Source organism: Manis javanica, chromosome 10 (assembly GCF_040802235.1).
Source record: "Manis javanica isolate MJ-LG chromosome 10, MJ_LKY, whole genome shotgun sequence".
NCBI lineage: Eukaryota > Metazoa > Chordata > Mammalia > Pholidota > Manidae > Manis > Manis javanica.
In genome coordinates, this window is record NC_133165.1 from 4,022,676 (window position 1) to 4,047,809 (window position 25,134).

A 25,134-nucleotide genomic window follows, 5' to 3' on the forward strand; every position below is an offset into this window, starting at 1 on the left:
TGGCAAGAAGTCTGCTGACTATCTAGGGGTGATTTTTCTTGACATGAATGACTCAATCTGAGGAATCATCTTTTTTAGTTCTACAGGATTTCAGATTTTCCTCCCATTTTTGCTGTCATTGTCCTTGATCAGACTGCTGTTGGCATCCCTGAGTTTGTCTTCCATGTCTCTTAACATCTTCCTTTTGTTTTTATTGTGATAAAATACACAAAACATAAAATTGATCACGGTCACCACTGTTAAATGTACATTCAGTGGCATTAGGCACATTCACTTGCTGTGCAGCCACCATCACCCTCCCCAGGGCTTCCTCATCTTTGCAAACTGAGACTCTGTCCCTGCAAAACCATCAGCTTCATCCCCACTTCTTCCACCCCAGGCACCCACCATCCTACTTTCTGTCTATGAATTTGACACTCTAGGGACTTCCCATGGTGGGGTCACACACAGTATTTGCCCCTTTGTGTCTGACAGCTCTCACTGAGCACAAGGTCCTCAGGGTTCTCCCATGTTGTAGCAGGTGTCCAGATGTCCTTCCTTCTTAAGGCTGAATAGTATTCTGTTATATATGTAACCACAGTTTGCTTTCCCACTCATCTGTTGATCGACACTTGGGTTGCCTCCACATTTTAGCTCTTGTGATTAACGCTGCAAAGGACATGGGTATGCAGGTATTTCTTTGAGACCCCGCTTTCACTTCTTTCTAGTACATACACAGAAGCGGGACTGCTGAATCATAAGGTTTTGTTTTTAACGTTTAAGGAACCACCAGGCTGTGTTCCAGAGCTCCTGTGCCATTTTACATACCTGCCAGCAGTGCACGAGGGTTCCAGTCCCTCTACTTCTGATGGATAGTGGCCATCCTAATGGGTGTGAGGTGGCAGCATCTCGGTCTCTCCTTTATGTTCTTAACTTCTTTTCCGTACTTTAAAAGAATCTCTTTGTGCTGAGTTCTGTATGAAATCCTTGCAGTTAACTTCTAATTCTGTAATTCTCTCTTTGACTTTGTATGTTCTAGACTGTGTCTCATTCACTGAGTTTATTTCTATCATTTTATTTTCTATTCACTATCCAGTTGAGCTTTGTACATATTTACTAAAAGTCCTTGACATTCTTACTTTGAAGTCTTTCTCTTCTACTTGAACTCATTCCTTTGGGGGGCTTTGAACAGGTAGATAATTCCCAAATTTAGATCTCCAGCTTAGGCTTCTGTCCTGAAATTCAGGCTCATACCAGACCACTTCCCTGCAAAACTTGGTGTTCGTCTCAGTTGGACTGCGTCTGGGCCCACACTTCTGCTCTTAGCCTCAGGAATGCCTTCCCCGTCTGTCAGCCTCACTCCCTCCTTCGGGATGCTCACGCCAAAGCCTTGGGACTGCCCCCCACTCTTTCCTCCTCTCCCATCCTCCACACCCAGACCCTGAAGAGTCCTGTCAGATCTACTGTCAGGATGTACCTGACTGCTTCTCCCCACCACCCCAGGGCCCAAGCCGCCATCATCACTGGGCTGGTTTACCATGTGGCCTCATGACTGGCCTCACCTGCTACTGCCCTCTGCCCATTCGCCCAGCCCTGGCACACTCCCTTCTCCTGGCCCTTGTCTCCACCTAGGTCAGAGGTTCTCCAAAGTGCAGTCCACAGACTCCTGGGGATCTCCAAGGCCCTTAAGGAGTTCACAAAAATAAAAACCATTTTCACAGGAATACAAAGATTAAAAAAAAAGAAAAAGGATACAAAGATAGTGCTTGCCTCCCCAACCTTGTTGGCATGTGCTCTAGTGGAACAGAATCCTTGGCTCTGAGCACTGACCAAGACCAGCCCCAAACTGTACTGGGCACGCATTCTTCACCCCCATGTGCTCCAGTAAACAAACAAAAATGCCAAAAGTATCCTTAGTGGAGCAGCAAAAAATGTTAATTTTGTTAAACCTTGACTATTAAGCATGAATTTTAAATAATCTGTGACAAGTAGGACATACACATAAAGTACTCAGCTGCATGCTGAAGCATAATTATCCTGAGGGAAATGTGTACAGTTGTTTGAGTTGCCAGCTAAACTAACTACTTTTTTCAAGAACCACCACGTTGCTCAAAAAGATGACTGTCAGACTATAGTTAGTCACACCTGGGTATTCAGCAGTTACCTTCTTGAATACAAGCTGTCTTTCAAGGCAAACAACAGACAGTATCTGATGTCAGTTACAAAATTTGAACTTTCAAGCAAAAGCTAGGATTTTGCAAACCTGTATCTACCATGAGCTCAACAGTTCCTGGTTCTTAGTTTTTATGAGTTTGGCAATAATATTACCCAATGTGATTTTTTATGTGTTTATAATAAAATATGTCAACATTTGGAAGATCTACCTAATACAACAAGCAACATTTTCCAAATGGCCAATCCTTGTGGTACGAGATCAGGAAAGAGTAATAAGCCATTCAGAGTGCAGGATAGCCCAGTGGATATTCATGTAACAGTATGAAAAGTTCATTGGTCGATTTGATTCCATGAGGCTGACCTTTAGGAAACTATCACTTGCTGAGTGGTAGTTCAGTGGTGTGGTATCAAAGACGAATTTCTACACACACCTGAAAAAGCTATTAAAAAACCTCCCCCTTTCCCAATCACTTGCTCTGCAAGCCCGATTTTCTTCATGTGCTTCACCCAAGATGGCATAATAACAGTGTGAATGCAGCAGATGGGAGAAGTCACCTGCGATCTGGTAAATCAGCATAGAGGCTTGCAAAAATCCAACACTGTGCCACTCTCCTCACTAAACTGGGAGAAATGTTGTTTTCATAAAAATATGTTCACTTGTAATGGGTTTATTGTTATTCTTTAAAATTAAAAAGTATAATTCTTTAATTATACTTTAAATATTGATATATATATATATATATATATGCACCATGTAAACGAAAGTTCTTTGACATCCGTAATGATTTTCAAGAGCATAAAGGAGTCTTAAGACCATAATGTTTCAGGGCTGCGGCTTGGACTAAAGTAACACTGTTCTCCCCGCACCCCTTGCCCTGGTCCTCACCTCCTCCCCATGTGCCACCTCCTCATAAAACCCTTCCCACAGTCACAACCCCCAGCCTGGGGACCATCCCATCCGTGCTCTGTGTCTTCTTTCGGAGACCCGTCCAGCTCACTCTGCCTATGGACTCATTCACTCTGTCTTCCTGGAGTATTAGCTCTGCAAGTGAAGGGGCCTTGTGTGTTCTGTTTGTGCCAGTCTCCCGGTGCCTGTGGGGGACATGGCCCAGAGCAGGTGCACAGCCAGTATCTGGAATGCCCGAGTGAATGAGCTGGGCGGACCAGGTGGAGCAGGCTGGGGGGTCGGGCGCAGTGTCAAGGGCGGTGTGCAGGAGAGGGCTGGAGAGATAGTGTGGGGTCCCTGGAGTGGGGAGGACACACACAGCCCAAGAAGGTCCCCCAGCTCTGAGGCGCGTGTTTCCGTGTGGCTGATGCTGGGAGGGGTCGGGCGGCTGGCCCTGGGCCTCTGCTTAGCACATGAGTGCACCTCCTGGACACGAGGATGTGTGTTCTAGTGCCTCTCCTCTCGTCTGCAGCTAACATGGCAGCTGCCATTGGGGGCTTCCTCTATTTCTTCACCTACATCCCCTACTTCTTCGTTGCTCCTCGATACAACTGGATGACCCTCAGCCAGAAGCTCTTCTCCTGCCTCCTGTCCAATGTTGCCATGGCGATGGGGGCCCAACTCATTGGGAAATTTGAAGCAAAAGGTGAATGTTCTTCTAGGAGCCACCCGTGCCCACCTGGTTCCACTGAGATTCGATCACAGACAAGTCAGTGGGCTGCTGGCGGAGTATGGGGAGGACAGGTCCCCAACACGGGGAAGCTTGTGCCCCAGCAGACTGGGAGGGGAGGTGGGTCACTGATGCCACGGCTCAGAGGACAGGGTTAGCGTGTTCACTGGGCCAGGTAGCCCCGGCTTGGAGTCCCCTCCAGACCCTTTTGGAGCCAGTTGTTCCCACCAGCTGGCTGTGGGGCCCTGGCTCACTCTGAGTCCGTCTGCCTGCGAGGCGTCCGGGGTCATCATGCCTGAGGTTTTGGTGTGTGGCCTGGTCTGCTCCTGGCTTATAGTAATGAGGTGGCTTGGAGTCACTTGTCTTCCTGTTTCCCAGTACCTCCTGCCACAATTGGCGGGGATAGCAGGAGGCCTGAGAGAAACAGGTAACAGACTAAGACAGTTTTCTTGATTTTTGTGAATTTTCTTGATTTTTGAAATAGGGTCAAATAAGACAGTTATTTGGGTGGCTTGACCTGTGGGTGCCCACTCTGCAGACCCCTCTGTGGACACTCCCCCATGGGGACAGGGCACCTAGTTTAACCCCAGCCCCTCACCCACTGGGAAAGCTCGGAGATGGGAGCCACCTGTTAGAAGGCCCCTTGGGTTCTCACCGAGGGCGTGGAGAGGCAAATGGCCTCAGACCCCTGACCTCCTCTCCTGGCTCTAAGAAGAGGCAGGCGGGGTGAGTGTCTGTGTGACTGGTGTGCTGGCTTCCGTCTCCCTGGGTCTTCTGCGTGGAGCAGGTGAATGCAGCCCCCCTCCCCAACGGCCAGCCTGGCCCACCCCATCCACACATCCTCTTTGCAGGCTGAATGTGCCGTTTCTTCCAGTCACACGATTGCTGGTTGTAGCTTCCTGGTTGTGGGTCTGTGGAAGGAGGTGGGTGGGAAACATGGCAACATTCAGGGCACTTCGTCTTTCATTGGAATTTCCTTCCTCCATCAGCCATGTCTCATAACACTTTGGCTTTTAAATATACATGTTTCTGTGTTTTGTAGTTTGTGATAAAGCATAGACTTTTATATGCAGTCCCTTCTAGGGTTCAAATACTTTCTGGAAAGCCATTTACATAGAGGAATCTAACTACATGGCACCTCTTGGTTTTCGAAGTTCTATACGGAATTTTCTTAAAACAAATGTCTAGTTGTTTGAAAGTGAACATTGACCAAGGCCAAGAGCAGCCACTTCTATCAGCAGAGGGTAGGCTGGCTACGGAATCCCCAAGCTTCACTGGGACTGTGACCTTGCAAACCAGCGAGGGGACAGAACTCTAAACGCCATGAGATAGAGCTTTATGCATGGCTGAAGTCTTTCCATTTTTTAAATGCACACCATTCCTGTGTTGGCCCTTCCCCAAACCATGTATCTGTACAAGTGTATGTGTATCAATGCATGTATGTGTATTGTGTGTACATATGTTAACACATGTATGCGTACTCAGGTATCATGGGTATGGCATGTGCATGTGTTGTGTGTCCTACATGTATGTGTACATGTGTGTCATGGGTATGACGTGCATGTACCCACATGTTGGTATGGTGTGCATATATGTGGAGGTGTTCATATGTGCACTGTGGGTATGGTGTGCATGTGTGTGGTGTGTTTGTACATGCACATGTATGTGTGTCTCAGATATGGTGTATGCATCTGTGTGTCGTGAATCAAATGCAAGCCCATCCAACAGTTAAGGAGCTTTTGCTGGTCTGTGACTTCCCGGTTTTGTAACCTGGGGCTGCCTTAAAGCCTGTGGAAAAGCCCTGAGATGGCTGTGCAAGCGGGCAGAGAAGGCACACATACCGTCCGGGACTGTGGGGACATTTCAGGCCTGTTTCCTGGTGTGTCCTCCAGGCACAGGCGTCCAGTGGCCAGACCTCCTGAGTCCCGTCAACGTGGACGACGACTTCTCCTTTGGACAGGCACTGGGCATGCTGCTGCTGGACTCCGTGCTCTACGGCCTGGTGGCCTGGTATGTGGAGGCCGTGTTCCCGGGGCAGTTGGGCGTGCCCCAGCCCTGGTACTTCTGCTTCATGGTGAGTCCCGACGCCCCTGCTCTTCATCGTTGGGGGGTCCCAGCACATTCTCCAGGTCCCCTGGGCCCTGCACAGGACGCCTAGGCAGGCTGGACCGAGGACCCTGCCCTGCACACGGGTGGTGAGCAGAATATCGTGCGGGGGCCCTGCCTCCTGGGTCTGAGAGAAGCTTGTGCTGGCCCCCCGGCACAGAACCCACACACCCCATTCCCCAGCCTCCCTTCTCATGAAAAGGTCTTGTTAGGACTTCTGCCCACAAAGCAATACGGCTTCTTGTGAAAACGGTGGTGCTGCTGCAGCGCACAGCACAACCTTCCACCCAGAGACAGATGCTGTGGCCCCATGCACGCCTCCGCAGGCTCCGTCTGTGCATTTATTGCATGTAGTACACGTGTATGTGTATGTAACATTACACACTTTTTTGTAGAAAGGGATCATATTGTAAAAATGCGTGAGACCTGTTTTTTTTAAGCCCAACAATGCATCTTAAGATACCTTAAATATGTGTACATGTGGGTCTATTTATAAACATTTTATACATATTTATAAATGTTACTTATTTGTAAGAATGCGTATACTTACACATCTGCGTTTTCATGAACCACCTCTGCTCTTGCTGGCGGCTCGGTTGTAACCGCCAGCGTGTGTGTTGCTGTCCCTGCTGATGGGGGTCAGGTGGTGCCTCAGGAGTCATCGAGGCCAGCAGATAACTCACCAGGCGTCTGCTGCTGTTCCACCAGACCTAAGCTGCCCCTGATTCTTAGAGGCACTGTTGCTGTATCACTAAGGAAGAAAAATGCCGACAATTAAACTGGCATTTCATGATTTGTAACTTGCATCCTGATTTCACAGCCACTTAAAATGTGACAAACGTGTCCCTTGAAGCCAGAGGGCTGTGGTGTACCAGGGCTATTCCTGACACTGGAAGTGCACCAGGAGTCTAGCTCTGCCTGGCCCTGCGCTTGCCTCTCCCCTGACCCTGCCCACCCCCATCTTCCCCTACCTCTCCCGTCCTCCCCTGTGCTGTCTGCCCACGGTTCACCTTGAGGGTGGGAGCATGTGGAGCACGTGCTCTGTGCTTGCATTCCTGCCCCAGCCTGGCTCTGATGGCTAGACAGAGGGCAGGGGTCATCCAGCAGAGGGGGGAAGCTTCCCTAGTGGTGGGGGGCACAGCTGGCTGCTTCTGCTTGTTTTGTGAACTCCTGTGTGGCTGAGTAAGGCTGTGCTGGGGGGTGCAGACACACCCTCCCCTTTAATACTGTATGTCACCCTGGACTGGAACTTTTGAGAGCCTGTCCCTCTTCTCAGTGTCACCGCTCACTTTTTCCTCACATCATATCTGAGTTGAGATGCACAATAAGCCTCTGCCCCTATGGCATAAGAGGAAACTGAGGCATCCCCACCTGGGTGGGTGAGGAGCTGTGCTGGCTCTAGGCCCACCCCTGGGGCTCCCCCAGCACCCTCCCTGCAGCTGTGGCGCATGTGGGCAGAGCCGGTCTCAGACTTCACATTAGTTAGTTGTTGCTATTATTTATCACCAACAAAATGCAGTGGGTGGGTCTGCTGAGGCCTGCCCACCTTCCCTCCTAGCCTTCCTACTGGCGCGGGAGCCCGAGGACAGCCATGGGGAAAGAGGAAGTTGATGAGGACCCTGAGAAAGCGCTCAGGACCGAGTACTTTGAGGCCGAGCCTGAGGACCTGGTGGCTGGCATCAAGATCAAGCACGTGTCCAAGGTACCATGCCCTGTGGGTGCCACAGGGAGAGCCCAGGGCTCTCAGGGCCATAGGCTCTGCTGCCTGGCCCAGGGCTTTGTCTGAGCTCGTGACCGGTCTCCGAGGCTGCTCTCTGACCATCCCCAGGCACAGTGCGGAGACTCGGGGTCGAGTCAGTAGCACATGCCCCGGGGACCTGACCCCACATCAGCTTTGCAGCAAACACTTCCTGTGCTTGCTTCAGCCTTGTCTTGGCCTCGTGGGCCTTCTAGTCCTTCTGAGACATGGGGGTGTGGGGACCTGTCAAGGGCTGGGGAGGCCAGGGCAGCAGGAAGCAGCATGGCCTCCAACCAGCGCTGTGCCCAAAATGTCCCACCTCTGGGCGCCCCTGGGTGTGGTCTCCTGAGACAGGAGGGTGTTCCAGGGGGGAGCAGGGAGGGCCCCTCAAGTCCAGGGCTGCCCTTCACCCTTCCCACAGATGTTCGGAGTGGGGAGTGTTAGAAAGGCAGCCGTCAGAGACCTGAGCCTGAACCTGTATGAGGGGCAGATCACCGTCCTGCTGGGCCACAATGGCGCAGGGAAGACCACCACCCTCTCCATGCTCACAGGTGAGGGACACGGCCTGTGGCTCTGGCAGCCCGCCTCATTCACAGGTGGGGTGCTCAGGCCAGATGAAGCAAAACACATTTACAAGGTGCAGGCCACGCCTCACCTGCCGACTGACAGATAGTTTGCCGAGCGTAAGCCCTGCGGTCTTCTGTTTGGCCCTAGGCCTCTTTCCTCCGACCAGTGGACGGGCGTATATCAATGGGTATGAGATTTCCCAAGACATGGTTCAGATCCGAAAGAGCCTGGGCCTGTGTCCACAGCACGACATCTTGTTTGATGACCTGACAGTCGCAGAACACCTGTATTTCTACGCCCAGGTGAGCCGGCAGGTGGCAGGACTCCTGGACCACCACGGTGGCTCCGTCGGTGATGTGCTTGGGCTCCCGAGGCGAGAGCCCTTGGCCTCCCTGCAAACCGAAGCTGCTTCAAGGAGCCCTTCTGCAGACCTGGAGGAAAGGCAGCGGGAGGGTCAGGACCCTGAGTCAGCAGGCGGGGGAAAGCAGGCCACACCAAGGCCAAGTGGCTCGCCGGACCTCCATCCCCTGCTATTCCAGCTGAAAGGCTTGTCACACCAGAAGTGCCCTGAGGAGGTGGCACGGATGCTGCACACCCTGGGCCTGGAGGACCAGCGGGACTCACACTGCAAGTTCCTGAGCGGGGGCCTGAGGCGCAAGCTCTCCATCGGCATCGCCCTCATTGCGGGCTCCAAGGTACGGGACAGTGGGGAGGCCTCCTGGTGGACACAGTCGGCAGAGGCTCGGGGCAGCGGGGCCCAGAGGCAGGGGCCGGCTGCTGGTCCTGGACGCCTGGACGGGCAGCCTGGCGTGGGTGGTCCTGGTCGGTCTTCGGGACTCAAGCCCCAAGGCGCCCGCGGCACAGCCAGCCTGGGCCTGGGACGGGGCTCTGCCGTGGCCATGAGGCTGATCCTCTACCCCAGGTGCTGATGCTGGACGAGCCCACATCCGGCATGGACGCTGTCTCCAGGAGGGCCATCTGGGACCTTCTCCAGCAGCAGAAGCGTGACCGCACCATCCTGCTGACCACGCACTTCATGGACGAGGCTGACCTGCTGGGGGACCGCATTGCCATCATGGCCAAGGGGGAGCTGCAGTGTTGCGGGTCGTCGCTGTTCCTCAAGCAGAAGTATGGTGAGCAGCACAGGTGGGGGCAGGGTGGCGGGTCAAACCCCATTCCTTATGGGGTCAGTGCTGCTGGGCCAGTGGGCTGGAGAAATGCCTGCTGGTACCTTTCACGGAGGCCCCTGAGGTTGGGCAGGGAGCCTTCTCTAGACCTCCTGTCTGCCGCCTCTGGATGGAGACCCACGGCCCCTGGAAGAGGGGCTGTGATGACAAGGGAGTGGTGGGATGGAGCATGTAATCTTAATCTGGCTGGGACAGTGTCCAGCCACGGTCAGCAGGTAGCGGTTGAGCCGAGGGCTACTGAGAGCAGCGGTGCCCTTGGAGAGGCTGTGCTCAGCAGCACACACTTGCAGTGGAGCAAGTGGCCCGTGGAGCCAGAGCCCTTGGTGCTGCATTAGCATGGCTTCCTGGCATGAGGGGTGCTCGTGGCCCATCTTCTCTCCACCAGCGGGAAGGGGCAAAGGCAGACATGAGTGGCCCTCCCCTCAGGTACCCTGGGAGCCACATGCCTGGCTTCCACGGCTTCCCCTGGCCGGCACGCAGTCCTGCCAAGCAGCTGGCGGCCTGATGTGCTCACCACCAAGCTGTAGGAGGCTGGGGCGGGGGGCCTTTGTCCTAGGGTCTATCATTGAGAAAGCAGAGAAAACAGGTCCTGGGGACAGTTTTGGCCACAGCCTCAGAGACTCACAGCCTGAAGTCCCACCAGGCTTTCCTCCTTGTCACGCTCAGTAGCACAGGCCTCCAGCGTGTGTCTTCCCAGCTAGGGAGCGGGTGCAGGGGGACCGTCAGGACAGCACAGAGGGGCTCCGACGCTCATCATCTGGTCCAGTAGCCTGGCACTCAGTCCCTTTCCTGTGAGCCTGCCAGGTGGTGCCCCAAGGACCCTGGGTCAGCCAGGACCTGTGGGAGACAGGTCACCTGGGCTCTGTGGCATGCAGGTGCAGGCTACCACATGACCCTGGTGAAGGAGCCTCACTGCAGCCCCGAGGGCATCTCCCGGCTGGTCCAGCACCACGTCCCCAATGCCACCCTGGAAAGCAGTGCTGGAGCGGAGCTGTCATTCATTCTGCCCAAGGAGAGCACGCACAGGTGTGTGTCCAGGGGGCTGCACGGGTCAGATCTGAGAAGGCAGCCCCATGGTTGGGGTTTCCCACCCTGCGCCTTCAAGCTTGGCTGGCGGGCACCCCTCAGCTCCGGGGCCTCTGGTGGTCAGTGCCTAGCAAATCTGCCTGCCGGTCCCCGGGTGCCCAGGCTCATACCTGAGAAGGAGAAACGTCTGACTTACCATGGGGGTGCTCACTGCATTGCTACCATCCACACTTGGTTCCCTCCTAACACTGGGTTAGACATGCACAGCAGCCTACTCAGAATTATCTGTGGAATTGTCAATTTTTTTATCTCCATGGTCCCAGAATTTGAGTCATGAATGCATGCCTCCTAAACAGAGCAGACTACCAGTGTGGGGAGGTAAAAACTAAACTCTTTATCAACACTTAGAAACTTTGGGGTGTAAATTTGAAAAGTACATTTCATCTGGCTACAAACCCAAGTAAGTAATATGGTTTTAGTAACTTCATACTATTGCTTGACTCAGATATGCCATAATTTATTTAACATCTGTCCCTTTCTCATACATTCATACTTTTCCCCAAAAAACATGCTAACGAACATCCTTCTAGAAAACTCTATCCAGATCTTCAGGGACCACTTAGGATGGATTCCCAATATGGAGGCAAATGCTACCAAGTTGCTATCTAGAAAGGTGGTGTGTCTGACTTCCTAATCTGCAACAGGAGTGTGTCTGTTTTATTCCATGGTAGCCAGCTTTGAGTACAATTCTTTAAAAACATTTGTGCTTCTAATGGGTGGAAATGGCGCCCACCTGCTTCACTGGCCTTTATCCCTGCTGGAGTGTGTACGTCCCCAGCCCTTGCTGGCCTTCACCCATGGCTGCCGCCGGGCATCGAAAGTCCGTGCCTCTCGCTCACTTCTCGGGCGGTGTCGTGAATGCTATCATCGACCATTGGTGTTGGAACTTTCTCCAATTTGTTGCTGCCTAATTTTGTGGGATTTTTCTCCACGTAGAAATTTTACATCGAAATGGGGCCCGTTTCCCTTTTGATTTCTTCTTAGAAAGTAGTTCTTTACCCTGCAATCAAATGACTATACACCAGTTTCTCTGGGTTTGTTGTGTGAGTTCATGTAGGTGTACACTATCAAAGACAGCCCTACAGGTCAAAGCACTCACAGGATGTCACAGGGGAAACAAAGTCGGGGGAACAAAACCCAACTTTTTGGCTTTTCAAGGAGCTCCCCTTCCTTTGCCCCCTCTGCCACACTGCACAGAAATGGTGATTTAGAAACAAGTTTCTTAGGAGGTCGTGGAGAAGTGCCTCCTCACGTGGGGTCTTTTTTTAGGTTTGAAAGTCTCTTCAGTAAGCTGGAGAAGCAGCAGAAGGCACTGGGTATCGCCAGCTTCGGTGCCTCCGTCACCACCATGGAGGAGGTGTTCCTTAGGTCAGTAAAGCTGCGTCTGCATGGGTCCAGGACCCCACAATGTGGATGGTTTCCTTAAAGCACGATGGTAGCGGCAGTCCCCCTGAATGCACGGCCCTGGGTGGAGCGGGGCAGTGGGCCGGCTGTCGGAGCCCTGAGTTCGAATCACGAGCATTCCTAAGTCTTACACAAGCTCAGTGAGGTCCCTGACGGGTGCGGCAATCCAGAGAGCAGAGCAGCTGTGCTTGGGCCACCGAATGAGGGCCCAGGCTGGGCGTGCGCTTCCCCGCGGCCCCGGGAGGGCACTGATCCTAGGGCACACCCCAGTCCATACCGAAGATGCAAGGCTTAGCCTTCTGACCCTCAGGACTGCAGGGCGAGACGATTGATCTGTCTGTCAGACGTTTCTTGAACACTCACGTGGCAGATGTAGTAAAATAGAGGTGAGATAGGTGGGTTACCTTGAGGATCCCAGGACCTAGAGGAGGCAACAGAGGGAGAGAATGTAAACGCTGCCACGTGACGCCGGCGGCCCACGGAGCCCCGCACTGGGTTCCTGCACCGGCCGGCCTCGCCTCCTGCCCTCCCTGACACATCTGTCCGTGTCACGCCCACTCCCAGCCGCCCCTCCCAGTCTCAGCTCTGCAGGCAGCGCCCCAGCCCACCCACGCTGGTGCCATGAGCCTCCCAGTGCTTCTGCCATGCCCTCTGGAGGGCCTGGTTATAATGCTGGCTTGGGTCCATCTCCCCGTGAAAGTGGGGTCGCTGTGGGCACAGCCCATCTAGTTTCTCTCTCCTGGACATTGGTTGGCCTCAGCAGCTCATGTTCTGGAGGTACGTGCAGATGAATGAGTGAGCAAAGCATGAATGAGCGCCGGAGCCCACAGACCCAGGTCCTCTTGCAGGACCTCTGATGGCCGCCCTCATCCCCCCGCCGCATCTCCTCTTGGGGACCATAGCCTTGCTCCTTGTGCGGGGAGCTGAGCTGTGACCGGGCCTTGTGTGTTCTCCTGCAGGGTTGGTAAGCTGGTAGACACCAGCATGGACATCCAGGCCATCCAGCTCCCTGCCCTGCAGTACCAGCACGAGAGGCGGGCGAGCGACTGGGCAGTGGATAGCCACCTGTGCGGGATGATGGACCCGACCGCGGGCGCAGGCGCCCTCATCGAGGAGGAGTGCGCCAACATCAAGCTCAACTCCGGGGTGAGCATGCAGCCCCAGTGCGGGAGGCTTGGGACCCTGTCCACATGTGAGGGGCCACGAGGGCAGACATGGGCTTCAGGAGGGCCGGTGCCCAGGAACAGGGTTGATGATGGCTCACGCTCCCATGGCTGGCAGGGAGAGGGGCAACCAGCATTTCAGTGGAGCGATTGTCACCTCTGTGTGCACTCTAACTTGGCCACTGGCGAATGAGGTGATGTCTGCTCCTCTCCTAATGCTGACAGCGCTCTCTTCGGGAGGGCCTGCCATGCGGGAAGACAGGGTGGTAGAGAGCTGCCCTGCTCCCGCATCACAAACAGGAACCTGAGGCTAAGGTCGGAAGGCCAGTGTGTCTCAGGTACTGGGATCTGACCCCAGCACCCCCAACACCTGCAGAATGGTGAAGGGCAGGGTTGAGGACACAGGCAGCAGGGAGGCTGGTCCATCTTCCCTGAGTGAGCACAGCCAGGTCTCCCACCAGGCGCAGTGGGAAGGCAGAGGCCTGAGCCACTATGGGATCACAGCTGGGCCCCTGAAGTCCTGCCTCCACAGCTGTTGGGAGACCCCCTAGGCCCATGTCAGAACCTGCAGGGACAATACACGGGTATCCAGGGTGAGACACAAAGTCAGCCAAGGGCCCTCAGGCTCCTGTGGGCCCACACCTGCTGGTGGGCGGGTCAGATGCTAGCTCCTGGTGGCAGCCGTGTCACCTTGTCCCCTCTGCCACAGCTCGCCCTCCACTGCCAGCAGTTCTGGGCCATGCTCCTGAAGAAGGCTGCATATAGCTGGCGGGAGTGGAAGCTGGTAGCGGCCCAGGTCCTGGTGCCTCTGACATGCATCACCCTGGCGCTCCTGGCCATCAACTACTCCTCCGAGATCCTGGACGACCCCATTCTGAAGCTGACCCTGGACCAGTACGGCAGAACGGTGGTGCCCTTTGCAGTTCCCGGCACCTCTCGGCTGGGCCAGCAGCTCGCAGAGCACTGGAAGGACATGCTGCAGGCCGAGGGCCAGGAGCCACGCGAGGTGCTGGGTAAGGGGTGTCCCTGGGGATTCTCAGCTCTGGCTTCTCGGCCTCGGTGCTGCAGACACCGGGTGGTTCGTCCTTTGCTGTCACACTATGAGATGTTTAGCAGCATCCGTGGCATGGTCACCTGCGTTCCTGCCCCATCATGATAACCAAAAATGCCTCCAGAGCTGCTGGGGGAGAAAACGTTAACACAGGTCAGAGGAAGACACAGGGCACCATCTCTAGGGCTGAGCTTTATCCCAACAGCCTCTTCCTGAAGGCAACTTTGGGACCATCCACAGACTACCCACAAGGCTGTGGCGACCTTTTGCTCTGTTTGCTGGGCTGGTCACAGTGCTGTGGTGTTCTCCTTCAACAGCCCAGAAGCAAAACTAAGCCATGCCCCTGACAGTGGCTGCTGGACATGGCCCTGGGCTCAGAGTGCACATGGTGCTCCGGCTCAGGGTCTGTGCTTGAAGGGTTTCTGGTTTCCTGGGCCCCTTCCTGCTGGTAGCTGTGTGACTCAGTGGACACAGCCATCACGGAGCCTGGGCAGGAGTCTGTCCTGTAGGAGGAGCGGCTCACACCTGCATCTGGGGACGGGCTGGCCCCACAGAGGAGGGAACGTGCCCAGCCAGTGCACCTGCTGCTTGGGGTCCCGGCTCAGCCCTGCTGGCCCTGGTGACCCAGTCAGCCTTGCTGAGACAGCGGGCACTGTGGTTTGTCACTCTGTTCCTGCTGCCTCATTTGCTGACTGTCGCCCAGCCTGGCCCAAAGGCTGGGGGGCTCTCATGGTGCACAGTGGCTCTGGGGATTCGGGCGGCTGGCTCAGTGCCCCAGCCCGAGTCCATCTGCCAGGCCACAGTGCCCACTCCCTGTCGTGTTTGGGACCCAGCTCTGACTGCCTCCCTGGTGGTCTCAGTACGCTGCTAAGGATGCCCCTTTCCCTTGTGGCAAGAACCACAGCGGGCCTTGATGGAAGCCTTTGTGACAGTATCAGGACTTGCTGACATGTCCCAGCCCCCAATGGCCCTTGGGTCCTGCCCATGGGTGTCTCAACTGTTCCCACTTTACAGGCGAGTGAGAGGCCAGAGTAGTGAGGCCGTGTGCAGGGTTCTGGCACTGTGCAGCCCCGTGGCCAGCTGATGGCTGGCCCCATGCACATGTGACCTAGTGGGACTCATCTTAATGTGCCTAAGGCCCCTGGCGAGGCGGGGGGCACCCCAACGCCCCTCACCAGAAACCTCATTCTCTACACACCACAGCCATGGAGCAAATGAGATGCAGCATGTCCAGGCAGGATTGGGGATTCTGTCCTTTCCTGAGGGTGGCGTCCAGGCTGCCCAGAACCTGGATACCCAGAGAATTTAGGACCCAAATCCAGGTGACTAGAGCAGAGTTTCTCACCCTCAGGCTACTCTTTCTAGAAACGAGAAAGTTTTTCTAGTTACCTTAAGAGTGTTTTGTTACCTTAAGAGGGTGCTTATTCTATAAAAATTAGAAAAACAGAAAGCTAGGAAGGAGAATCCTCTGTAAAAGCCCTTGGAGGTAGCCCTCAGCTCATCCCATGTCCTAAGGGCCAGTCCACACCCACTGTGGTCCCTCTGTGCACCTACTGGCCCCTCGGGTGTTGCCCACAGGCCACCCACATGTTCCACAGCCCTACCTTCTAGAGCCAGCCCTTCTCCTGAGCCAGCCTCTCCTTGTCGCCATGACTGTGCTGCATGGGTTGCGGCCCTGAGCAGGTGCACAGAGGGCAGACGATGTGCCCTCTCTATGGTTCCTGTAGGCCTGCAGAGCTCCCAGGTGCAGGACGGGGGCTGGCCGTTCACACTGCTGACACTGTCCTCGCCCCCAGGTGACTTGGAGGAGTTCCTGATTTTCAGGGCCTCGGTGGAAGGCGGCGGCTTTAATGAACGGTGCCTGGTGGCAGCGACCTTCAGAGACGTCGGCGAGCGGACAGTCGTCACTGCTCTGTTCAACAACCAGGCATACCACTCCCCAGCCACTGCGCTGACCACCGTGGACAACCTTCTGTTCAAGCTTCTGTGTGGCCCTCGGGCCTCCATCACAGTCTCCAATTTCCCCCAGCCCCGGAGCACACTGCAGGCCGCCAAGGACCAGTTCAATGAGTATGGGCTCTTCCCCCACCCCTACTCCCGCCCAGGACCCGACCCCATCAGGTCAGGACCTGCCCCCACCTGCCCACTGGGACCTCTCATCAGGACTGGCCACTTTAGGCCCTGTCACAGGCCACCAAGGCCACATAGGTGGATATTCTGCCCTGGGGAAGCCTCTGGTTCTTGGCCACGGAACCACTGCCCCACATCCCCCTCAGCCTCCCTGTCATCCTTTGCTTAGAGAGCAGATCAGCTGCTGAGACCCCATCTCACACATACTGCGGTCCCCACAGGGACCCTGAGGATGGGGGCAGGGGCAGCCTGCCTTCTTCTCAAGTTCGCACTGGCTCCTGCAGGCCGCTGCTCCCAGGGGCCCCCACGCACACTCATGCCACGCACAGCCCCGCTGTGTGAGGGAGGACCGTAGGACACAGCTGAGTCAGGTGCCTCTGGCAGTGGTCCCGCTGGGTGTCTCTCAGCCTTGTCATTGCCATCCCTTGCCCTGGCCTCCCCTTCATGCCTGTTCTGAGCCCCAAGAACTGGGCACGGTCCAGAGAAAGCCGAAAAAAATCAGTTGATCTCAGAACCATCGCTCTACTTCAGAGCAGCTAATTAACAGGGGTGGTTTCACCTCCACCTTACATTCTAGACTGGCCCTGGGCCTTAGGACATCTTCCTCTGCCTCTGTCACCTCCCTTCTCTACCCCAAAAGCCGCTGCCTGTTGCAAGCCATGGCAGGCACTCCCCACTGCCTTTAGCAAGCAGTTCATATAAATGGACTCAGGTGACTCCTGTACGGACTTCTCGGGACTTGCCTTCTTTGTTTTTGAGGCTCCCCCACTTTACAGGACTTCATTTCTTTTCTTGGCCAAATACCCAGTTGCCCAGCACTCCTGTTGAAATGGGGTGTTTTAAGCAACAGAGTAAGGCCATTGGTGCTGGTTTCCAGAAAGTGCTGGTGCCAGCTCCACGTAGGCTGTGGAATGTGCTGGGCAGAGGTGGGGGTGCTGTAGCCTGCAGGCTCCCACTGGCATGGGGTCAGCCAGGGCAGCAGAGCGGAGCCAGGCAGGGGGTCCTCAGGGTTGGCGGAAGGCAGGTCTAGGCCACTGTCACCTGATTGCTTATGGGGAGTGGGTGGCACAGGGGAAAGACTTAGGGTGACTGGAGGAGTAGCAGTGCCATCCCTGAGGCAGGAAGTGCAGAGGTCTGTTCTCGTGGGTGGGGATTTCCTGGCGCATTCCCTCTTAAGCCCATTTAGCAGCTGGGTTGCTGCATGACATGCTCTAGAGAGTAATGTCCTCTGATCCCAGAGGGCGAGACTGGCCTGTGCTCTCCCCCCACAGCGGTGAATGTCCTCTGCTCCCAGACACTGTGCTCTGTCCCTGACCTGCTGTCCCCCCCATTCCTACAGGGGCCGGAAGGGTTTCGACATTGCCCTCAACTTGCTTTTCGCCATGGCGTTCTTGGCCAGCACGTTCTCCACCCTGGCGGTCAGCGAGAGGGGCATTCAGGCCAAGCACATGCAGTTCGTGAGCGGAGTCCGCGTGGCTACTTTCTGGCTCTCTGCTCTGCTGTGGGACCTCGTGTCCTTTCTCATCCCCACTCTGCTGCTGCTGGTGAGGGCTGCGTGGGGCTGGGACCCTCCCCCTGCATGTCCAGGGGGCTTGCCTTGGGGCCCTGCACAGACCAGCCCGAGGTCCATGCTGCAGCTCCGCCCTGGTTCCAGGATGGTGGGATGCCCTACAGCCCATTCCTCTGACTCCATGCCCCTCTACCTCTGCCCACCCATGGTAGGCAGGGTCCTGGGGTGGGGTGCTCTGGTGACAGTGCCATCGGGAATGGGGGAAGGGGGAACCTCATAGGACATGAAAGCCACTAGGGGCAGGGGGCAGTGGAAGGGGCCACTGCCATGGGTGGGGGCCTGGATTGGTTGCACTGCCCAGCAGGCCTGCCACGCTGCCCAGTCCTGTGCCGCTGCAGGTGGTGTTCAAAGCCTTCAACGTGCACGCCTTCACACGGGACGGCCACGTGGCTGACGCTCTGCTGCTGCTGATGGTCTATGGCTGGGCCATCATCCCCCTCATGTATCTCATGAGCTTCCTTTTCTCGGGGGCGGCCACTGCCTACACAAGGCTGACCATATTCAACATCCTGTCGGGCATCGCCACCTTCCTCGTGGTCACCATCATGCGCATCCCAGGTGGGAGCCTGGAGACCGCCCCCCAGGCACCCTGCCCCCCGAGCACCCACAGAGCCGCTCCATCCAGAGGATAGGAGGCACTGACAGGCACCAGGCCAGGCTCGGCCCTCTGCCCACGATGGCCCTGATCACCAGCAGCACCTCAGAAACAGTTTCTCAGAGCTGGGGGGCTGCCCCAGGGAAGGAGTGCTGGGAACCCGCCCTCCCTGATTGGACCTGTCAGGGGGCGAGACTGGCCTGTGCTCTCTCCCCACAGCGGTGAAGTTGGAAGAACTTTCCAGAACCCTGGACCATGTGTTCCTGGTGCTGCCCAGCCACTGTCTGGGGATGGCGGTCAGCAGCTTCTATGAGAACTACGAGACACGGAGGTACTGCAGGTCGTCCGAGGTCGCGGCCCACTACTGCAGCGAATACAGTGAGTGCCGGCCCCGGGCCCCTGCCTGCGGAGGCCCCTCGGGGAGGCCCAGAGCTCAGAAAGCCCACCCTGCTGCCTGACCTACCCCCGTCCTTCTGCTGTTTTGCAGCCTTCTCCTCCGTGAGTCTCTTTCTCACAGTGGCCTCTGCCTTTCCATTGCAAGGACGTTTGTCACTGGGTTCAGGACCCATCCTAAGTCTAGGATCTTACCCTGAGACCCCTGACTAATCACACTTGCAGAGGCCTTATGTCCCAGTAAGGTCGCCCCTGGGTCTCTGGAGTTAAGACATGGATGCCTCCTGGGGGGCCACCATTCAGCCTGCCATACACCCTCCTGGGCCTGCATGGTGCTCCACTCAGCTGCCCCTCTGAGAGTCGCGGGTGTCCTGAGCAGGCTCCATCTGTGCTCTGGCCACTTCCTGTTCTGCAGGACCAACCCTGGAGTGCCTGGCCGCATACCTGGCTGTGTGCCTGTCCCCTCGCTAGACCCTGATCCCTGTGCCCTATCTCTGTCACATCTCAGTGCCACACCTGCAGGAGGGTGTGTGTGGGCGAGCAAGGGTGTGACTTGGTCTCTCGCTATAGGTCCCCCCATCCGAGGTGAGGCCACCTCAAACCACAGAAGTGCTTAGGGTGTGTGGGGTGGGGTGACAAATGCAGGGGGGGTGCTCTCTGGGAGGACAAATGGTCCCTGCACCTTCAAGGCCTGTGTTGAGGGACCTGAGGGCAGGGCTGAGCCGTGCTCCTGGGGAGGTGAGAGGCATGGGGCACAGCACACTCTCCTCACCCTCACAGACATCCGGTACCAGGACAACTTCTACGCATGGGAGGCCCCAGGGGTTGGCAGGTTCGTGGCCTCCATGGCCACCTCGGGACTTGCCTATCTTGCTGTGCTCTTCCTCATGGAGACCGAACTGCCCCAGAGGCTGAAGACTTGCATCTGTGCCTCCCGGAGGCAGCGGGCGCTGGTGAGTGGGTCTCAGGACACGCCTCCACCCCCCTCGGGCTGCCAGGCAAGGCCAGGGCATGTGTCCTTGGCAGCCCTCAGCCTGGGAGGGGCTGTGCTCCCCACCATCACCAGGGCTCGCCCGTCCCGAGACACTGAATCTGTGGGCAGGGTTGGGGCCTAGTCTCAGCCTCAGCTGCGGCCATGGGGACCAGGCACCCTCACGTTCCTCACACACATCCTGTCCCACAAGCCAGAGGCCACACCAGATGGACAGATTAACCTGGGCCAGTTGCCTTCTCTAAAACATGACTTTCTCCCTGAGGAGTTCTGTAGCTTCTCCACGAGTCCAGCACTGTCTGTGGTCCTCAGGTAGCCTGTGTCTCCTCAATGCCAGTGTCAGCCCTGAAGGCCACCAGCTCTGCATGTGCAGGGTCTGGATCAGCGCACAGGGCACTGAGCTGGTGTGAGCGGTCTCGGGGACCCTCAGCCTTTCTCTCGCGGAAAAGCTCCCCTTGGGCTGGAACTCACCTGTGTGGTCCTCTTCTGGGACAATTAGATGGAGGCGTACACCCGGACCCCAGCTCTCCCGGAGGACCAGGACGTGGCAGACGAGAGAAACCGAATCCTGGCTGCCAGCCCGGACTCGCTGCCAGTGCCACCTCTAGTTGTCAAGGAGCTCTCCAAGGTAGGACAGGCCTCCGCCCGCTGTGCCAGGTCTGCCCCACTGCCTCCAGCCTCCCCATTGCTGCCATTTCTCCCGGCACTCCAGGTATATGAGCAGCAGGCACCCCTGCTCGCCGTGGACAAGATCTGCCTTGCGGTCCAGAAGGGGGAGTGCTTCGGCCTGCTGGGTTTCAACGGGGCTGGGAAAACCACAACTTTCAAGATGCTAACAGGGGAGGAGAGCATAACCACTGGGGATGCCTTTGTGGGGGGCCACAGCATCAGCTCTGATGTCGGGAAGGTGCGTGCAGCCAGGGGGGCAGCAAGAGGGGGCAATCTGCAGCAGGGCCGGGCTCATCCCTGGCTCGGTTCGCGGACAGCAAGATAAGGCAAGGAGTGGGGCCAAACCTCCTGGGCAAGGTGAACCTACCCCTGGGGATTGCAGGAAAGTCCATCATGTGCCCCGTAGCAGGGAAAGTCATGGAGAAGAGATGGGGCCTGGGACTGGCCATGTCTCCTGAACTGGCATCAGAGGCTCATTGTCACTGCACCTGCATGGGACAGCACACACCCTCACTGGACGGCCTTCATCCTAGACTTCGAAGAGCCCCCCAAGATAGTCTTTGGAGGCCTGTGAGCCGTGCACCCTCAAAAACAAAGGAGGCAGAACCTGCAGACACAAAGCCCACCACTTTAGATTTGAGTCATCAGACCCTGATTATAAAACAGTTGCCCATCGTGTTAAAAGAAATAAAGACTGAAAACACATGCAAGAGAAAGAAAACTATAAATGTGATCCAGGAAATGAAGGAAAAGAGTAGATTTAATCTGAGTATTAGCAGGAAAAGAGAATGGGGGAAAGATGATAACTCACATGGTAATACTAAAATTTTCCCAAAATTAGATTAAGCAGATTCCACAAGCCCAAGAACCCCAAAGAGGGTAAAGGAAAACGACCCCATCTCTGGAAGCCACTGATCCCTGCCACTGTCCCTCACCTGCTGTTGAAGGCCATGCTGTTGAAGCTCTGCTGGGTGTGGTCACTCAATCAGAGACCAGCTGCCGGGCCTCTGAACAGGCAAAGCCCCACCCCAGAGATGTTGCCAGCAAACATCCTTTATTTGGGGAAAAGAAAGAAAGTTCTTGCACACATTAGATGTTTGTACAGGTCTGGTGAGTGCGTGACACAGCAGATGCCTGCACAGTAGTAACTGCTGTATGACAACATGCCCTTGCACCAGCATAGCCCTGGCCACTGCCTCTGGCCCATGTCTGAGCCCTCACTGGGTGCTGCAGGTGCCTGTGCCACCCTGAGCTGCCAAGCCCCTCCCCTGCAACCCCAACAAAGCACTGCTCGGTCCTCTTGAGCCCCCAGACAGATCTCCTGGAGAAATCTGGACAAGCTTCTCTCTGACCCACTCCGCATGGCTCTTCCAACCCCAGGTGCGCCAGCAGATCGGCTACTGCCCTCAGTTTGATGCCCTACTGGACCACATGACAGGCCGGGAGACACTTGTCATGTACGCCCGGCTCCGGGGCATCCCTGAGCGACATATCAGTGCCTGCGTGGAGAACACACTTCGGGGCCTGCTCCTGGAGCCACACGCCAACAAGCTGGTCAGGACGTACAGGTGCGCCTTCTCCCCAGCTGCTCTCCTGCCCCATGACTCAGTGACCTCAGGGTCTTCCCTGCTGTAGAGCTGGAGCAGCCGCACAGGTTAAGGGCCAGAGTCCCCACCCATCATTCCAGGATAGAACAGATTTGGTAGCATGACCAGCAGAGCCAGGTGAGAGGGGTTGCCCTACCAGTTCCCACTCCTTGGAGGCAAAGCCAGCACAGGTGATGTCAGGGCCTCTGTCATGCGCTCCTAGGTGCAGACAGAGGGTGTTACTGCTCTACGTGGGGGCATGGACCAAGCCCCTGGGCACAGCTTTCTCTGGGGCCTTCATGGTGGGCCTTCCAGCCTTGCTTACCTCCTCCTCCTCTTGCTGCTGTACCGTCACTGGGCCTGGTCTTGTGCTGGGACCCAGGGAGCCCATGCTAATTATCAGCCTTGCTCCACTCCACAACCTCTCTGCCCCCAGTGGTGGCAACAAGCGGAAGCTGAGCACTGGCATTGCCCTGCTTGGAGAGCCTGCGGTCATCTTCCTGGATGAGCCATCCACCGGCATGGACCCTGTGGCCCGGCGCCTGCTCTGGGACACCATAGCCAGGGCCCGCGAGTCTGGCAAGGCCATCGTCATCACCTCCCATAGGTAGAGCCGGGGTCCCTGTGGGTCTGTGGAGAAGCCAGCCCGGGATGGGAGGGGCCGGGTGGACAGAAGACCTTTCACCAACTGGTTCAGTCTGTGAGGAGTCCCGAGACTCTGTCATGTTGCCACACTCTGAGTACGGGAATCAGGAATAGCCTCGTCTGGGCGTCGACACGTCCCATCTGCACAAGCCCTTGCTGTGGGCAGGCGTTGGCAGCCCCCAGCCCTGGGTCAGGCCTCCACCCCTCTCCGCAGCATGGAGGAGTGTGAGGCCTTGTGCACCCGGCTGGCCATCATGGTGCAGGGTCAGTTCAAGTGCCTGGGCAGCCCACAACACCTCAAGAGCAAGTTTGGGAGTGGCTACTCCCTGCGGGCCAAGGTCCGGAGCGACGGGCAGCAGGAGGCGCTGGAGGACTTCAAGGCCTTCGTGGACCTGACCTTCCCAGGTGTGCGCAGGGGCGACTGTGCCTGAACCCTGGAACGAGGGCTGTGATTCTGTGGGGCCCAGGTGCCCAGCCCTGGCCCTGCAGCTGATCCTCAAGGGGATCCGGTCTCTCCTTTGTGCAGGCAGCGTTCTGGAAGATGAGCACCAGGGGATGGTCCATTACCACCTGCCTGGCGATGACCTCAGCTGGGCGAAGGTGAGCCCCAGGCCGCTCTGGGCCTCAGGTGGGGCAGGCGGAGGTCCCCATGGTGGCCACCCCTTCTTTGGTGATTCCAGGCTCCTTTAGAGGAATCTCTGCAGTTTCCACTCTTAACACTCACTCTAGTTATCTGCTAGGTTTGGAGGTTGATCTGAGTTGGAAAGAATTGGGTATAAAAAGGGAAACCAGCCCAGAAGGGAACAGTTTGCCCGAGGTCATACTCTGAACTGGGAAGCCAGGAGACTCGCCCTGTGTGGCCCTCCTCCTCCCCTGGCAAGTCCGGCTGGGGCAGGAGTAGGATCTTTGGGGGCTTTCCCACCCATTATGGCCAGAGGAGTCCCACACTAGCTGAGGAGCCAGGCCCCAGGCTTATTATCAGCAGCTTTTCTGCTTCCAAAAAGGTGTTTGGTGTTCTGGAGAAGGCCAAGGAGAAGTACGGGGTGGACGACTACTCCGTGAGCCAGATCTCGTTGGAGCAAGTGTTCCTGGGCTTTGCCCACCTGCAGCCACCCACGGAGGGTGAGGGGCCCTGAGGAGCTGGGCAGGGGCAGGGGGAATGGGCACTCAGGCAGGCACCTTCTTCCTCTGAGCCCAGCTTGTCCAGCACCTTTACTCTTAATCACTGTTTCCTGTGATGGATATGAACTAAGGCCTCGTACGGACTGGGCCCGTCAGCACCCTCACACTGGGGATCAGCATGCAGACATCCACATCTAAGGCCGATGCCAAAGCCCGGTCTCCAGAACTCAAGATGCCAGCCCAAGAGCGGGTCCAGCAGTCCGTGTGGGCATGCCTTGTGGGGGTCTCTGGGCAGAAAGCCACCCAGAAAGGGACCTCAGCTGACTCGGGGATTAAATTTCCCTCACCGCTCATGAAGAGATTCCCCAGTGACCTCTCCACATTTGCACATGGCACAGAGCTCCTTTGGGGGTGAAACAGGAACCCAGAACAGGGGGCAGCTGCCCAGAATGAACAGGTCACCAGTCACCATCCACGAGGGAGATGCCAGCCCTGTTTCGGCCTCGAGGTCTTGGCTTTCAGTACAGCTGGGGGCATCCTGGGGGTCCCTGCTCCTCAGTGGACATTAACTGAGCAGACCCTATGCCTGGCCTCACCCCACCAGCGTCGGCCAGTGTCAGCCAGCACAAGAAGCAAAGGCGGTCCTTTGGTCCTGACACTGGCCTCTGAAGATGCCACCAGTGGAAGGCCAGTTGGGGACCACGATGGGACCGAGTGGCCATGAGGGGAGGATGCACCTAACACATGGTGATTCTGTCCAGAAAATAAAGGCTGGGAGGGAACATGACCACGGTCTGAGTCACACACACAGTGGGGGTCCTAGGGCTCACTCACCCACTCACAGTCCTAACACAAGCCTCCTATACCAAGTTTCAGACAGACAAGAGCAAGAGGTAGTTTTTCCTGGTATGTAGTAAACATAGAAAACTCACTGCCAGAAGGTGAAGGAATAAGCCCAAAGTGCAAGCGCAAAAACAGGTCAGATAAACACAGCAAGAGAAGAGCATCGTAGGGTGGGTGTAGGAGGGTGCAGACCTGGGTGTGCAGGAGGCCTTTGCCTCCAGGACCACTTACATCTTCCAGAATATTCTAATTCAGTATCTGCTCCCTTTTTTTAAATGCACTTTTTTTTACCTTTTTCTAAATATCCATGATTTGAATCTGTTTTACATTTCCTTAGAATTCAGTTTTGGAAAAGACTTGTTTTCATCTGGGACAGTTTCAAATTTGCATTTTTATCAGTCTCTCAGAGTTTATGAATGCTGCAAGTAGTTTCCAATAGCTCGTTTATTCCCTTTAAAATTCTTAGGACTATCATCATTTAGTTCCTTGCTGTAAAAAATGAACTTAGGGGTGATTGT

General features: G+C 56.0%; 1 protein-coding gene across 5 annotated transcripts in view; it reads left to right on the forward strand.

Annotated features, from left to right (window-relative positions):
- The window catches only part of LOC108406989 (phospholipid-transporting ATPase ABCA3), a 37,514-nt gene extending 12,954 nt beyond the window's left edge, over nt 1-24,560 (forward strand). For all 5 annotated transcript variants that reach the window (XM_037004455.2, XM_037004459.2, XM_037004456.2 and 2 more), the window contains 23 exons: nt 3,573-3,746; nt 5,663-5,844; nt 7,435-7,578; nt 8,036-8,165; nt 8,329-8,483; nt 8,721-8,876; nt 9,104-9,314; nt 10,244-10,394; nt 11,724-11,822; nt 12,818-13,004; nt 13,731-14,034; nt 15,869-16,142; nt 17,542-17,746; nt 18,111-18,330; nt 18,587-18,745; nt 19,541-19,713; nt 20,251-20,379; nt 20,464-20,658; nt 21,801-21,988; nt 22,443-22,613; nt 22,866-23,056; nt 23,178-23,251; nt 23,656-24,560. In XM_037004455.2, the coding sequence (XP_036860350.2) occupies nt 3,573-3,746; nt 5,663-5,844; nt 7,435-7,578; nt 8,036-8,165; nt 8,329-8,483; nt 8,721-8,876; nt 9,104-9,314; nt 10,244-10,394; nt 11,724-11,822; nt 12,818-13,004; nt 13,731-14,034; nt 15,869-16,142; nt 17,542-17,746; nt 18,111-18,330; nt 18,587-18,745; nt 19,541-19,713; nt 20,251-20,379; nt 20,464-20,658; nt 21,801-21,988; nt 22,443-22,613; nt 22,866-23,056; nt 23,178-23,251; nt 23,656-23,787 (4,004 nt within the window). In that variant the 3' untranslated portion in view covers nt 23,788-24,560. The remainder of the gene's footprint in view (nt 1-3,572; nt 3,747-5,662; nt 5,845-7,434; nt 7,579-8,035; nt 8,166-8,328; nt 8,484-8,720; nt 8,877-9,103; nt 9,315-10,243; nt 10,395-11,723; nt 11,823-12,817; nt 13,005-13,730; nt 14,035-15,868; nt 16,143-17,541; nt 17,747-18,110; nt 18,331-18,586; nt 18,746-19,540; nt 19,714-20,250; nt 20,380-20,463; nt 20,659-21,800; nt 21,989-22,442; nt 22,614-22,865; nt 23,057-23,177; nt 23,252-23,655) is intronic.
- The last annotated feature ends 574 nt before the right edge of the window (nt 24,561-25,134 follow it).